This window comes from Chamaea fasciata, unplaced genomic scaffold (assembly GCF_029207755.1).
Source record: "Chamaea fasciata isolate MVZ Bird 193981 ecotype frontalis unplaced genomic scaffold, bChaFas1.0.hap1 SCAF_2, whole genome shotgun sequence".
NCBI classification, from domain to species: domain Eukaryota; kingdom Metazoa; phylum Chordata; class Aves; order Passeriformes; family Sylviidae; genus Chamaea; species Chamaea fasciata.
The window spans coordinates 111,968,107-111,984,506 of record NW_027094087.1 but is presented as its reverse complement, the minus strand read 5'-3'; the positions used below and the strand labels follow the sequence as shown (position 1 = coordinate 111,984,506).

At 44.8% G+C, this 16,400-nt stretch overlaps 1 protein-coding gene across 1 annotated transcript; it reads right to left on the bottom strand.

Moving 5' to 3' along the window:
- Window positions 1-9,361: 9,361 nt before the first annotated feature.
- On the bottom strand, window positions 9,362-16,012 carry RSPH1 (radial spoke head component 1). The gene is made up of 9 exons (XM_066177537.1): window positions 15,946-16,012; window positions 15,497-15,610; window positions 15,278-15,383; window positions 14,192-14,282; window positions 13,833-13,968; window positions 13,455-13,526; window positions 11,792-11,969; window positions 11,272-11,391; window positions 9,362-9,503 (listed from the first exon to the last, which is right to left on the bottom strand). The coding sequence occupies exons 1-9, from the start codon at window positions 16,003-16,005 to the stop codon at window positions 9,481-9,483; spliced, it is 900 nt and encodes a 299-aa protein (XP_066033634.1). The 5' UTR covers window positions 16,006-16,012; the 3' UTR covers window positions 9,362-9,480.
- Between the last annotated feature and the right edge of the window lie 388 nt (window positions 16,013-16,400).

The window sequence follows — 16,400 nt, the reverse complement described above, 5'->3', positions numbered from 1 at the left end:
ATTTATGTCTTTCCATTTGATTCTGGAAGCTTCTAGGAGGGTTCTGCAGCTGCTGTGTCCCACCAGCCACTTCCTGATTGACAAGTTTTTGATTTCAAACTAGCTGCATGTCAAGAAATTATCTGCTGCTGATAGGGACCTCTGGACTGGGATTGTCTGCTCTGTAAGGATGCTTCTTCCACCAGGAGATGGGAACAAAGCAAGCAGGGCTTTGGTTAATTTGTGTGGGTGCTGGGGAATGGTAGAAACTCTGCTCCAAGCACTGTGGGTGATGGGCTCCTTCCCTGGGGGAGGTGTGTGGGGGTCTGTCTTGGTTTGGGAAGACAGGTATCTGCCAGGTAAAATTACAATCAGAGGCTCTTTGGCAAAGATTTGGGAAATAGGAATAGCAGTTCTTTACTAGTATGTAATACAAAGCAAACAGACACAAAAAAAAAAAAACAAAAAACACCAAAAAACACCAAAACCACCTCCCCCCCCCCTCCCAACCAAACAACTACAGCATTAATGACAAACGACAACAGTACCAAGAACCTGGAGGGCTTTGTTTCACAAAACCCAGGGCAGTTTGGTTTCGGTGTCCCTGCAGGATCCTCAGAGCACCAAGCTGAAACAGTGGAAAAGTCCCGGGCTGGTATCTGGGATGGCAGGGTGTCCCGGCAGCGCAGGGGGTGCAGGGTCACGCTGTAGCAAGAGGAGCAACGCCCAAGAAACCGAAGGCGAGGCAGAGCCTGGACCAGCTCCCGCAGGTGGCAGGGAAAACTCAGGATTCAGGCCGAACCGGTGATAGTAGATTTCCCAGGACTGGATCCCTTTGGCCACAGTGAAACTCCTCCAGCCAGCAACAGCCGTTCTCCGCTCGGCGTGCTTTGCGGCGGCTGAGATCCTCGAGGAGCGGCAGACACGCGATTCCCCGAACGCCGGAAAAAGAAGAGCACGCAGCTCCCTCAAGCTTTGTCTTTTACCTTCGTTATCTCCCCCTTCCACCTTTGTCCACCTCTTTGTCTCTAAGTACTCTCAAGTATCCAACACTTGGTCTCCTTGGTAACTTGTGGGGAAAAAATTCTTTAGAGAAAGAAGGAACAAACCTAACCCCCAACAGGGTCCAGGTGCTTTGTCCAAGGAATTGCAGGAAGAGGTGTGCAGACTAGTCCCTTTTAAGGAGGGAAAATGGGATATCAGCTGGAACTCCACAGAGGTGAGAGCCTGAACCTCAGGTGGAGGGATGTCAGGGGTTGTGCTGGGTGGAGCAGTGGAGGAGGACACCCTTGAGGGAAGTTGCTGAAGTTCGTGATTTTGTCCCTGCTCAGACCTAAGGGCACAGTGTGTCAGTGTGCAGGGCTGTGTTCAGGACACTGCTGGGAGCTTTGGATGTACTGGAGGTGCAGGAATGGCCAGATCTGCTGCTGGTGATGGCAACAGAGAGCCCCTGGGGAAGGACTGAAGGACAAACAAATGAAGCAGAATCACAGGCTTCACAAGCAGAATTTTAATTAACCCCCGAGCAGTCAGCAATTCAGTTTGCACATCTGACAGCTTTACAACATGGACTGGAGAATTGCATCAAATGACAGATATTTACACAGCAATTTCTCTGGCCAGGAGTTCAGGTTTTTGGGTTGTTTCAAAAAGTCAATGACCTTGTACAGAAAGCAGGAAATGTAAAGGCACTCCTGCCCTGGAAGATTCAACTGTTCCACGATGGATGTTGTGTTAACATCAGCAGTTAACTTAAGAGCATCCCTCAACAGAGATAGTAGAAGTTCTAATGTCATGTAAAATTATCTATCCCAGGAGTGGGTGGGAGGATGGTGGGAAGAGAAAGGAGAAAGGGAGGAAGTTGTGGTGTGTTCTGTGGTGCTGCCTCTCAGGGTCTCAGCAATAAGGGCAGACACAGGACCATGTGCCCTCTCTGTAGGTGAGCTGGGTCCATGTCTGGTTGTGAAGAAGAAAGCCCACCTGGTTTCTCAGTTGGGATTTTTATCTGTAGTAAATCTGACATCCTGAGCCTTTAAAATAATGGATGTTCTAGAGATGAGGAAGAGAAGGTAAAATATATAACATCTTCCATATGCCAATTCAGCATGGAATGTTGCATCAAAATTACGTTAACCAAAAGTGACAGTTCTTTACCTGTAGTGACCACACTTCTGGACATCTGTTAGAGAATATTGTGCATAATTATGGTGGGAGGCTGCTTTTGGCCATCCAACCAGGACAATGACTCAACAAATGATTAAGGAAACAAAGGACACCTCCAAATCATTCACCCTTGTCCCTGTGGGGAAATTCAGCTTGCCAGGCGTGCACTGGGAACAGCACACAGCTGGTCCAAACAGCCCCAGGAGATTCCTCAAATACCTGGGTGACAACTTCTGGGTGCAGGGACTCGGGGAGCCGGCTCAGAGAGGAGCCCTCTGTGTTTGTTGGTGGTTCCCAGAGAGGCTCTTGGGGCTGCCCTGGGATTGTCTCACAGTTTCCGATCTCTGCTGCTTTGCCTGCGCCTGTCTGGCTCCCAGGATGGGCCGGGTACAGGAAAACGTGGCTGGAAAAGCAGCATCTTTTATCAGTGTGTCCATGGCAAAGCTGTTGTCCCAAAATGGATTCTTCCACCCTGTGTGCAAGAAGCCAATCCCCACACAAAGCTCATCAGGTATCTCCTTTATTTACAGCTCTGCACAGAAGGAGGTGCTGGGTGGCAAATTCACAAAGCCAGCACTGTGACTATGAAAACTTTTCACTATTTATGCATTCTAGCAAACAAAAGCATTCATGTTCATTGACTACCAGTTATATGGCTCTTTTATTAAATTCATGAATTATTTTTAAATTATTTTCGTATTTCAGTAGTATCATATCTAAATATTTATGCGTTACATTTATATTACATGTAACTAATGTTCTATATCATATATTACATGTATGATCTTATCTTACAATATTCAAAACATATTATTTCTCAATATTTATTCTATATCGACATAAATAATAAATATTACACAATTTTCATACTTGTATTTCATTATAGTATTTTGTTTTAGTATATATTAAATATTAATGTAATCTTTTATCTTATTATTGAATAATATTAGTTTCCAATAACCTAATAATTAATATTAGTATCTTGGCATTAATATCTTAGTATTGATATTTTTCTTCTACTGGTTTAAAGATTCCCTTTCTTCTTAGGTTAACTAGTCTTCCTCTGTGGTCAATCAGTCTCTTCTTTTTTCTCGCTGGGCTCCTGGGGTCACTGGGGCAGGAGTTGGTGGTTGCCGTCTCCCTGTGCCAGAAGTACCTTTACCCCAGCTGGAGCCGATTTCGGCACAGTTGCTGAGTTGGCTTCATGAGTTTCTTCCTCATCTGGGAAGTTCTGCCAAATGTCCTTCTGGCTGTCACTCCTGCATCCCTGGTGTCCCCTCTGAGCAGGAGCTCCTTCTCCCCAGGCTTTGTGCACCTGCCCTTGGCTCTGACATGGCTGGTGCCTCTCAAGCCCTAACCCTCAGCCAGGCCATTCTCCCGACAAGGACCTGCTGTCCCTGACACCCGGGCATCAGAGGCAGCCCGCGTGACCCTGGGCAGGCTCCGGGCCATCTCCCACCTGCGGGGCCCGGCCTGGCGCTGGATGTGGGCACGGATTGTCCGGCTGTGGCCTCAGGCAGGAGCAGAACAGCCCCCGCAGCGCCCGCCGGAAGGGGGACGGGCGTTTCTTGGGGGGAGCTGGCTGCTCCCCGAGGGCCTGGGCTCCCGGCTGGGGGCTGAGGGGTCTGGGGGGCAGCAGGGGCTGTGTGGGGCAGGGCCCTGGCTCTGTGCCCCTGCTGCCTTCACCTGCTCAGCCAAGGCTGGAGAAGCTGCTGCCTCGGCCAAATCCTGGGGAGCAGCATCAGGGTCCTGCAGGAGCTGTGGGTACTTGGGGTTGACCCAAATGGTGTGGAAGGTGATGCATTCCCAGCTCTTCTGTGACTTCCTTTTGTCATTGTCACCTCTCTCTTGGAACAACTCTGGATATCGTCTAACTTCTCCTTCAGACAGCTCTTGGTTAATGGAATGTTCCCATTGGGGAAACATTTTGTCACTGCTTTTCTCTTGGGCCAGCTCTTGGATTCCCGTGTCCAGCCACTTGGATAGCATTTGGTGTGTCTCAGATTCCCAGTGGTACAGCTCTGGGTCTGTCTCACCTTCTGACAGGTCGTGGTCTCTTTTGTCATCCCGTTTGTACAGCTCTTGGACATTCACATCTTGCTTTTGGGAAGGCTCCTGGCATCTCACAACTTCCCCATGTGACAGCTCTTGGTCTCTCTCAAATTCCACTTGGGACAGATCTCGGTATTTCTCATCTCCCCATTGGGACAGCTTTTGGACACTCTCATTTCCCCATAGCAGCCGTTCCTGGCCCAAGCAGAGTTTCCATTCTCTCTCCTCCCTGGTCAAGTCCCACTCCACAGTCTGTGGCGCTGGCAGCTCAGTCCCCCGTACTGCCCCCTGACACTGCTCCCCGAGGGGCTCCAGCCACGCAGGGCTGGGACTGGGGGAGCAGCAGGGGCTGTGTGGGGCAGGGCCCTGGCTCTGTGTCCCAGCTGTGGGGGAAGGAGGCGACTGCCTTGGCACAGCCACCAACACGACCTTGGCCCCCAGGCCCCTGCCTCCAGCCCCATCCCAGCTCCCTCTGTCCCCTCTCCCCGCGGGGCTGGCTGTCACCTGGGGCCTCATGCACAGGCCCGGCTGCTCCGTGGCAGGGGAGGTTTTAGGGTTTGCCTCCTCCTTGAGCATCTCCATCGTGCTCTGCTGCTGAGGCTCCCAGGGGAGCGGCTTCCTCCTGACAGAGCGGCTCTCCCGGGACTGGGCACCCCAGGGCTCTGCGCCCCTTAGACACCCCTCTGGCAGGGCAGGGCTCTGCCATGTCACAAAGGCCTCTGGGCACCACCATGTCCTGTGTCACCACGGGCCCTGACACAGCGGGCCTGTGTCACAAAGGCCACACCTGACATCCCTTTGACGCCGACCCCACTGGAAGTGGCACGGAGCAGCCCCAGACTTGGGCACTCGCAGCCCCTGATGTGCCCAGAGCCCTGTGAGGGGGACTTTCCTTAGGGAGACTGGGCTAGGAGAGGCACTGAGTGGCCTGACAAAGACAACGGTGTCAAATTCAGAGGTTTTGTTGGTTTTCATACAGCGAAAAGTTTCCCCTTCCCTCAGTGTTACTCAGTGATGCTGTTTGCACACTAAGCAACAACTGCAAAGAGTTACGTGAACAGCCCTGCACATCTTTTCACACTATAAAGAACTCTGCTAACGTCACCTGTGGGCACTGGGCTTTGGTTATCAATGGGCCTGGCTTTCTCCTCCAAAAAAGAATTCTGGCACAGAATCTTTGTGTCCAGGAGCCAAGGCCTACTCACCTGGCTTGTGGCAGAATTACAAAGCCCAGTGAATAAAATTGCCACACTGCCCCTCAATACCCAGCAATTGCACGAAGGCACCCCTTAGTGTGACCCTTGGGGGTCTGGCATCACATCCCCGTGGGAAGAGCTGCAGAGGTCATGAGACTTTCCTCCCTCTGCCTTGTGTCCTACTGAAAGGTGATCTCAAGCTGTCCTTTTCTTCCTGCTGCCTCCTCTCCTGAGGATGTCAAAGTAACCAGAAGAAGGAGAAAGCCCATTCCGTGTTTCATTGCGTCCACAGCCTGCAACATCAATTCAGAACTAAGGACTTTCTGAAAACTGTGCTGCATGATGGTTGTTATCAGGAGGAGGTTTGTGATAAAGGGAGGAAATTGCATAGTAAACAAGAGTTTCAGATTTCTTTATTTCTGTCCCACTCCTTTTCAGGAAGTTCCACTTTGGATTTCAGAGTGCCGTCTTCTCAGCTTAGTGCTATTTGTATCCTTTCTCTTCTTCCTTTCTTTGACTGCTCTGTTTCTTTCCTAGTGTCTCTCTTTACTCGTGGCACCTCCCAGCAAAAGACCCTCCCATGATTTATTTTCCAAATCCACATGCTAAAACAACCCTTGATTTAGTTATAAAGGCTTGACTGCAAAATGTAAGATCTTGCTCCACTTGGCTTTCGGCCCCTTCAGACTTTGCCTTAGAGGGCAGGAACATCGTTTCCTTGCTGGAAACTGGAATTCCAGACCATTGCAGTGCGTGCCATGGACGCAGAGGGGAATTCCCGAGACTCTCGGGGCGCTGGTTCTGCCGTGCCTCTCGAGGGAGCTGTGCAGGGGCAGGTGACAAGGTCCCAAAGCCGTGTGGGCTCCCAGAGCAGATAGCAAAGGCTTCTTTGCTGGACATTTTCCAGCACATTCCCAGCTTGAAGCTGAGGCAAGAAGAAAAGGGAGGGAGGAGTTGACAGAATCCCGGAATGCTTGGGGCTGGAAGGGACCCTGCGCAGGTGTTAGGAGCCCATGAGGGAGAGATGCCACTGCCTGAATGAAGGTGCAAAGGAGACCATGTGAGGACAACATACAGATTTTATTTAACATGGAATTTATTTACCAAGAAAGGGGAGGTAGAGAGGTAGAAAGAAATAGCAAAAAGGTCTCAAAGAGAGAGAGAGAGAGAGAAGAGAAGACAATCACTGGAACTAGATGATCTTTAAGGTCCTCCCCTTCATTCTGTGATTCTAGAAGGTGTGGATTTTGATATTAATGTTTACTACTTACTATAATTTAATATTATTATTATTATTTACTATTACTAGTATTTTTTTCTTCAACTTAGTAATTCTTGTTCTTCTCATTGTTTTTCTTATTCTAACTTCTATTACTAATTAGTACTACTATTATTTCTTCTTATCTTTTTATTATTATTCTTAATCCTGATCTTATACCTCTCATTCAACTTATTATCCTTATTCTATTTGTTATTCTTCTTCTTTTTTACAATTTCTTCCTCTTTATCATTTTCCTCTTCTTTTCTACTACAATGATTTCTTCTTCATCTTCTTATTCTTCTTATTCAACTTATGATTTTAGTTATTTTCTTTTTATAATTATTATAATTTACTAGTAATATTTCTTCATCATCTTATTCCTCTTAACCTTACTCTTATTCGTATTCTTATTTTTTTGTTGTTGTTTTATTTTGTTTATTGGAGGTGATTTTTGGTGGCTTTTGTTTTTTTGGGGTGTTTTGGGGTTTGTTTGGGTTTTTTTGTGGGTTTCTTTTTGTGGGGTTTTTTGTTTGTTTTTTTGGGGGGGTTGTTGTTCTGGGTTTTTTGTTTGTTTGTTTGGGGGTGTTTTGGTTTTTGTTTATTTTGTTTGTTTTGGTTTGGTTTTTGTGTGTGTGTGTGTGTGTGTTTATCTTTTCCTTACTACTACTATTTCTTAAACCAAACTTTCATTGTTTGGGAAGAATGGTTTGTGTGCTCAGCCCTCTCTTCTTCTTCACTCAGCTCAAAGAAGTTCAGTTTGTCCCACGTCCTTCTCCCACAGCAAGGGCTTGACCTGGATGCTGTGAACGCTCATGTGTTCCCAATTGTCCTAAGTTTTTTGTCACCATCGTCTTCCTGAATGGACTGTATGGAGCCTGTCCCAAGGCTACCACTGCCTTGGGACAACTCTTGGCCAGTGGAATCTTCCTCTTCGGAAAGCTCTTGGCCAAGAGAGTCCTCCCAGTTAGATGGCTCTGGGAGTTACCGACTCCTCCTTGGCACAGCTCTTGCTCCACGCATTCTTCCCAGCTGGAAAACGCTTGGTAGCAAAGGGCTTCTCCCTGGGACAGCTCCTGCTCGCTGCACTCATCCCAGCCAGAGAGCTCCAGAGGGCTACTGACATCTCCTTGGGAGAGCTCTTGCTCAAGAGATTCTTCCCACTCACAGACCTCTTGGTACCTCCTAACATCTCCCCAGTGGGAAAGCTCATGATCCACACAAGATTCCCACTCTTCCTCCCTCCTCCTCAGTCTCTGACAGGGGCAGGACTAAGCCACCACTGCCCCCACCAAGTGCCCACTGAGGGCCTGGTGTTTGACCAGCTGGACAAGGGGCTGGTCACTTTGTCCTGCTCCATCTCAGTCGTGGTCTAGCACAGAGACATCCCAGGAGCTGCTTCCTCCTGAGAGAGGCCCTGAGGCTCTTGTAAGGCTTCCCCAATAACACAGACAGTGGATCCAGCTCACCCTCAGCACATTTGCAGGGGATGGGAAGCTGAACAGGGCAGGTGAAGTTGCTGCCTTTGCCACCTCTTGTACCTCAGTAGCGATAGGAGCACGGTGCTCCCGCTTCGGCTTTAATCACCATGGCTCCCTCTTAGAGCAACAAAGTAAGAGTGTGTTTTCCAACAGGTCTGCGAATCTGATGAGGAGAAACTTGGTATCTTGGAGGACGGCAAGAACTGCTTACACTAAGGAATTAAGTTCAGGGTTGCTATGTAAATGGAGCAGGATGATGGTAGCAAGATAACCATCATGAAGATAAAACAACTCAAAAGGGAGCCTGCCTTAGAGTATATGTATAAAACTGGGAAAAGAAAGGAGGAACTAGGAACTGCTTCAGATGCAGAATGGTGACATCCTCCAGAAAACTGAAACACGGTGGGACAGCTCACATAACCAGAGCTCTCCAATGAATGAAATGCTCATTAATGAAGACATAAAGGTAAAATTTAGAGGAGAGTTTTCCTTCATGTGAAGAAGCTGCTTGAATGCATGGAAGTGTATATGGACAACATTTTTGCTAAGAGCTTGTGGATCACTGATGATCATTCTGATGATGTGGCACAGTGCCAGGAATTTGTTACAGAGCCACTTCCTCACCCCCATCGGTTGAATGTCCTTGAAACAGCTTCAGGAAGGCAGATGGTTAAAGAAGAATCTTAGGACTGAGCTGCAACACACCAAAACCAAGCCAAACAAGTAGTATACAGAAAGCAGAAGGAAAACCAGAAGAAGGAAAAAAGGAAGAATTTAAAAACACTGCACCACTGTGTTAGGATAAAAAAATCAGTTGGAGTTCAGACTTGTCAAGGGAAGATTTAGGGCAACAAGAGGAGGTTCTACAGATGCAATGACAACAGCAAAATAAATAAGGAAAACTTAGGTCTCGAATGGTACCCTAGTGACAGGGAAAATGGAGAGAGCTGGCAAGTCCAATGCTGCCTTTGTCTTCACCAGCAAAACCCCCACGCCTCTGTGCCCAGAGGCAGGGTTCAAGTAAGACAGCAACTATCAACAGTAGAAAATTAATTTGTGAGGACACAACTCCATGGCTACATGAACCCAGAATAATTCTGCACTGAATTCAACACCTCATTACCGGCCACATGGAATAAAGGAAGTTGCTGTGAGACTTTGAGATTATAAAAGGTCCAAAATAAACATTCCAGACAGAACACTGACAGAAATGTTTATTCAAGGCATCTTAACACACCCTTTTACAAATAAAAATATTGCAGGTTTACCGCACTAAATCATCTACTTTGAAATTTCATTTTTTGGGTTCTTTTTTCCTTTAGTTGTACCCAAATCCTCTGTTTCCCCTGGTTCATTCTCCTGGATCAGTAATTTCTGTGAAGTAGAAGGAAAGACAGGGCACAGAAATGCATTTTATTATAAAACACTGGAAAGTAATCCCAGTAATCTAAAACGTAACTCTAGAACTCTGCTATCCACCTCAGTCCTCCTCATCCACTACCTTTCAGTGCCAATGCTTGAATTGAAGTTGTTTACACTGTTTGTCAGCTGGCACAGACTCAGTACACCCACACTGACTGCCAGCCAGTCTATATGTAACTCTCAACAGCCAAAAAATGTCTCCTGGTTAGATGGTGTCATAAGGAATGCAGAACAAGAAAGAGGGAATTTCTGTGTGGAAAAAGAATGATGGTAAAGGGGCAGGGAATACCAGGCTGCAAAGAAAACAGATTTTGTTATATCTGCTCTTCACAGGATGCGTATTTCCTTCACATCATTCCCTCTTCCTATAACTTGATCTTGCTAAACATTAAGACAAGGGGAACAATATGTTGCCTCATTAATCATGGATGGAGACCTTTGCTGAAAAAAGTTTACAATCATCCAACTCCTCCATTATGGAAATAAAGAGTTTGAGGGAACTTTGAGAACATCTATCTTTTCCCTGTGTTTCCAGGCATTGGCATCTGCCTCTGTGCCATATCTGACAGATACCTGGGTTTATCTGTTCTCAAAAACACCCTAGAAAAGCCACTGGGAAAACCAGAACTGCTTTGTTGTGGTGGGCCAGAAAATTTACTAGAATCAAGTTCAGTCCAAAGGGTTATTTGAGTCCAAGGGTCTTTGAAACAAACCAGGCTCAATGCACTTTTGCCAAATCCAAAGCAGAGCTATAATCTGCTGAGATTTCTGCTGGATTTGACCCAAGCCCAGGGATCCTGTAAGATATCAGTCCTACACACCAGGTCAGCCAGCTTCTTGTTCTGCCCTGAAACTGGAGAGCACCTTCAGAAGTGAAAATTAAAAGCAAATAAACTGAAAACTACAAGAGTTGACCTAAATGTTTAGTGTATACCTCCAGGCATTTTCATATGGTTTAAGAGATTTTCTAATCCCTAAAGATGGTGGTTGACTTGGATTTATTGTAAAATGGACTGATTACAAATGGATACATTTATCTGATATTTTCTTATCAGATAGGCAAGCTTGTAAATTTCAAGAATAAATACAAAGAACACAATTGGTTGGAGGCTTTTAAGATAAATATGAGCAAACATGGATGCATCCTTGTTGCTTCTTTTCATTGTGTATTTAAAACAGACTTCTGAACTGCCTGGAAGAAAACTTGAGCACCTGACTTTCAAATCTCCTTGGTTTGTAGGAGAAAAAAGCCAACCAGAGACTATTCAAATCAGAATGCATAACAACACCTAAAATTTGTTTTTTCATATTTGTTTTGCCTGCCTTTGAACTATAATTGATAGAATTAAGAATACACAGTTGCATTCATGAGAGAAAAGTGAAGTGCTCAAAACTCCCTGAAAATCTCAGGATCTGACACATTTTCTGTCATTTTTGTTTAAAAAAAACCATCGTTTGGAAATGTAATCTCTTATAAATTCAGCTCTGCAAGTGCTGTCAAGTGTACATGCACAGAAGTGTCACTTTTAATTTGTTCTGTTGCAGTATATGAATTTAACTTCTCATAGTTTACCTCCCCAGAGGACTGCCCTCCTTATGAAAGGCAGAGAGTCTCATGGTCTCCCGGCAGCAGCATGGCTGCAGCTGATGGACATCCATAACTTCAAACCCTGGCTTCTAATTAAAGAACGAGCCACTTCTCACATGCCCCATTACTCACCTTTATCCTCCTGATCTTGGTTTACTTCTTCCTCCCTTCTTTCCTCACCTTCCCCTCCTGCTTCGCTTTCTGGGTTAAGAACTTCACTGGAGGGCTCATGACCTTCACCTTCCTCAGTGACTGAAATACAAGAAATTAGAAATACCAAAGAAAAACAATGTTACAAATTTGCATTCAGCCTTCATGTAATAACTCCTAACTGAAGGCTGCAGGTGTTGTTCACATGAGAAATCCCACAAAATCTTCTCTGTTTACAATCCAGTTTTGTATAATAAGCCATGATATAGAGTAAAAGAACTCACAGGCTTCCCAAGATAGTTCATGCTGCATGAAATAAAACAGAGACATACATATTGTGCAGTTTATGAATGTCCTTGGAAGTTCCAAATAATCAATACATGGGAAATCATAGGAAAAACAAAACACAAAACCCCTCTCACTTCACTTGATATTAAACCCATAAAATAATGGTCACCATAGTCAAAGCATGGAGTTTCCAGATAACAACATATAAACATACCACTGATGGAATTTTTCTCCTCTTCAGTGACTGCATCTGCTGCCTCTGCTGCTTCTCTGGAGGCCAGTAGATCCTCATAATGGGGAGACCAGGGTGTTAATTTGGTAATTTCTGATGCTTTCCATATTGGTTCAAGTGGTGGTGGTGGCTCCTCCTCCACTTCCTCGTCCTCTTTTTCCTAGAAGAGAATCCATGAAATCCAGTACCTCACTCTATAGACAATAACTGAGATGATGGGTTAGTCTACTAAAACCTCCTTATCTGGGGTCAAAATGGAAATGACCTTAAAAGTATTTATAGGTGGAGGAACTTCAGCACCTGCAAATCTTGGACAAGAACTACACTTTGAACCCTGATGAAGTCAGTTGGGTATTACTGATGATCAACAGCTGATGCTGTCTGGTAGATGCTGCTCTGTCTCACACAGAAACAGACTGAATAACCAGCTCTTTCTGCCTCAATCTTTGCCTAGCAAGGACATCTGAAAGGATCTAGGAAGCAGTAAGGTTGTGCACAGAGCTTATGGTTTTGAAACATGAAAACATTTTTTAAATTAAAAAAAATCTTTTTCTACAAATACAAAGGAGTCAATAATTAAATCATTGTCTGTATTATAAGATAATTTCTTCTCTTTTTTAGAATGGGCTTTTTTCTGTAATTATTTCAACTGAACAACAGGGGAAAATTTAATCTTACTTTAGTGACAGCACTGTCCCTCGCTTTAAAAACTCATCTAAGAATTCCCAACTGAACTAAGGAAACACACATTACTCTGGATACTCCTATGAATCTGATACTTAGAGGATCTCTTGCTGACAGCTGGAAAAAAGCAAAACAGTCTCCAAGCTTTGCAAATCTCTATCACAATTGACAGGATTTTGATGATTATTATTTTATCCTTCAGAAATGACTGCTGCATCATAGAATTTTCAAAGAGTGTGCAATGGCAACTGATGTGTCAGACAACAAAGGTAGCAAACTCAAAGCTAAAATGTGGCAATTTTTCTTGAAATCAAACAGTAATATTAAAATACATTTCTTACTTCTGTAGCTATTTTTGCACCATATCAATCAGCAATGTTTCAAAACATTCATCCACCAAGAAGGGAAAATAGACTTTGATCCCAACCACTCTCTACAATTATTAGAAGCCATGGATATTGAGCTCCTAACATGACCAGAACAACAATAGGACATATTTCCCAAACATGACTCTGCTGGAAATTACCATTTGTACGCAAAGCAAGCATCAATCAGTTCAGAAATACAAAAAACATTGCTCATTGTTTTCTGGTGTTCAGAAAAAAAAATGCAATAGAGGCTAAATGTGCATACAAATATATCTATATTCCTCTGTGATTTGAAATGTTCTGGGAAGAACATTTTCAAATGTTTTGGGAAGGTCCTGGTTCTTTTTAATCAGAAAGGATTCATGTCTGCAAGCAGTGCAAAATCACACCTTGTACTTTTCAAAGCTTACACAGTAGAGAACATAAAAAAAGAAAAATGAAACCTCATTTAGTTCTTAAGCATGCATGAGTTTCCACCCTTTTTGACTCATAAAATCTACTTTAACATCACTGCCTGTAAGGCATTTTATATATTCCTCAGCAATAGAAATTATTTACTGAGTACTCACTACAACTTGCCTTATTTCTTTTACCTGCACTGGTTGTATGTATTCACCATGCTGCTCACATCCAATATCAAAGATGAATTTGCCACGACCTAAAGGCTGCATAAAAACACAAAAACATCAGGAGAACTGCACAGTTAAACCATTCTAAGCACAGAAATGTAAAATATCCTTCACTACAAGTTCCATACAATAGTCAGTAACACTACAGCTTGAAAGCAACGTTGCAAAGAAACTTGGCACTGTGTCCCACAGAATAATACAGTTTCATGTGTTACACTTATGGTACAGGAAATACCACAAAAGATCAGAAACCCGGCTTCTTAATTTAAGTGGAAATGGGTCATATTAAGGCAATTCCATGCTTACTGTTCAGATGAATAGCAAGTGTTCCTGCACACTTACCTTTCCATTGAGAAACCTGCCCTTAAATCTGTAGTTTCGGTGGATAAGTTCAGCTGGTCCATCCTGGATTCCATTTACCCAACAACCAACATACTTAGATCCCGTCTCTTTATAGACATATGTGCCTTGCCCATGCCTAGGGAGAACATAATAATTTTGTTTTATACCAGTGAATATTAAGAATTTAGGCTGTTGTTACAATTAAGGTATTAAAACTGTATTAATTAAGCAGCTGAAACTACTCAAGCTGGACTAAATTGCCAAGGTCACCTCTGGACTTAATATGCTGCAGTTAGACATGCTCTGAAAATAATGTTTGCATTTTAATGCCATTGGGTGACTGTGAGAATGAAACAAACCTCTTGTTGTTAGCCCATTCTCCAGTATAGGAGTCTCCATTTGCATACAGATATTCTCCATAGCCCTGTCTCTGGTCATGTGCCCAGTCTCCTTCAAGGACAAAAGGATAAAAGCAGTGTGAGACCTGGTTTATTTCATTGTGTGATACAGTGGCCAGTTTGTAACGTTATCATACAAGTATTAGAAAAGGAAAAGAAAGCTATGGCATCGCTGGGATTTCTCACTGTTCCTTACACCACGCCTTACTCTAGAGTCCCTTGCTCTTTTTTCATCAGTCTGTTCCTCTCCACGTGTATTTATGCCGCTGCCTGACCTCCCTTTCCATTTTTCCATAATTATCTGTCTCCATTATCACTCTCTATTACCATTATGAACACATAACAACCCAGTCCTATCTTTAAATTGGGTAATGTATTTCAGTTGCATTAGATAATGTGACATTTCCATACAAATTTAAAGAGGGGCTACTTTAATTTGACTCATTTGCTGAAGTTGTCCTGTCAGTATTGGGGCATTTATTTGCAGCAGAATAATAGATGGTTTGTATCTTAATTACTCTTCTAATCAAACTTAAAATAATTTTTTTAAAAAAAACCAACTCAGTGCATATGTTCCTGTAAGGCAAAATTGAGATGATCTTTTTTGCTCTCAGCTTTTAGCCCTCACAATGTGAACGTCTTTTCTGATATAGCTTAGAAATGACAGGGGGAATGATACTGTCCTTTGAAACTCACCTGATAGATTCTAATTGTTTCAGGTACTCTCCAGCAAGCAGGGAAACTCTGAATTTCAACTTCAAACTTCAGGTGTCCCAATCCCTAAATAAGGGCTCTAATAAGCAGCCTATTTTTTTAACAATAGACCTAATAAATGTCCTAACATAAATCCCCAGAAATAAACCCCAAGTTTCTCAGAACCATTACTAAAAAGGGAATAAGAGGAACATATCTTGTAGCAAAGGTATCTTCTTAAAATAAGGCCTTCTCCAATTCACTCTCTCTTTTCATTTGTGGGGGGACGAGGGGTGTGGAGGGAATGTGTCCTTTTGGCTACAGAAATCCTTGCATCTGTGTTCAGTGCTTTACCTGCATATTTTGATCCATCTGGATAAAAAAATACACCTTTGCCATGCTTTTTGTTCTGAAGGTAGGTCCCGGTGTAGAGAGCACCGCTTTTAAACCTGTAGGTCCCCTGAAACACATTTGGTACAGATGAAATACCTGTGAGTTCTCACCCTTGTTTCAATACAGAGCCCAAATACCACAACTGCAGAAGCAGAACCACAACCAGGGCCGGTGTCTTACAGGACCATTCCTCAAACCACACTCGTATTCCCCTTCGTACGTGTCACCATTGGGGAGCAGTGCCTTCCCAAATCCATGCCGCTGCCCTTCGGAATTGCGGTCGCCTTCATACTCCTGACAAACAGGGAGGGAGAATGGTTAAAGGACTGGGCCTGGCAGCAGCCAACCTCATCAGGGGGAAACAGGTGTTCGAGGAAAGCTGCTCCAGCTTGGCTTGAGCCACATCCTGGCACACCGAGGTGAAAAAAGCGGGGATGCGTTGTTTCAAACCCACGTTAAAAGCTGGAATGACACAGCCGCGCTCCCGAAACTCCCGAGCCCGGGGGGGGCTGCCCCTGGGGAACTCTCCCCGGGCCGCCCGGGCGGGCACTGAGCGCCTCGTCCCGGGGATGTTCCCGTTCCCTTCCCCGGGATGTTCCCGTTCCCTTCCCCTCCCGGAGCCCGCGGACCCCGATGCCTTTCGCGGCCTCCCCGGCCTCGGAGCCCTCCTCAGAGCCCCGGTCCGACATGGCCGCGGCGTCGCCGTCGCTGTGACAACCGGGCGAGCCCGGCGGGGCCGCCCCTCAGCGGGAACCCAGCGCCGGGCACGGGGAAATGAAAATAAACCCTCCGACCTCTTTGTTAGAAAGTCGGCATCAATGGGTCAGCGTTGAGGGAACGTGGGGATGGCTCCCCACAACGTGCATGTCGGTCATCAAAGCGCTTACCTATTTATACACTTCGGCAAAGACATTACTGTTCATTGCCTTACTCTCACATAGTTCTCAATAATTAGTATTCTGTCTTCTATTCGTTATTGATTTCTCGCTTCTCATGCTAATTAGTCCACCTTTTTCAGCCTTTTTTATTATCTTTTTTCCCATCTCTGCTTTCTGTAATGTGGTTTATAAAATCTCTTCAGTTC

Bases quoted from the DNA above. Each gene is read 5' to 3' on its own strand.
- RSPH1 (XM_066177537.1), bottom strand. From the start codon at position 16,005: ATGTCGGACCGGGGCTCTGAGGAGGGCTCCGAGGCCGGGGAGGCCGCG. The intron at 13,969-14,191 runs GTTTGTTTCATT...TGTTCTCCCTAG, and splicing joins GAATGGGCTAACAACAAGAG to GCATGGGCAAGGCACATATG. The intron at 11,392-11,791 runs GTATGTTTATAT...CTTGTATTTCAG, and splicing joins GGAGAAAAATTCCATCAGTG to TCACTGAGGAAGGTGAAGGT.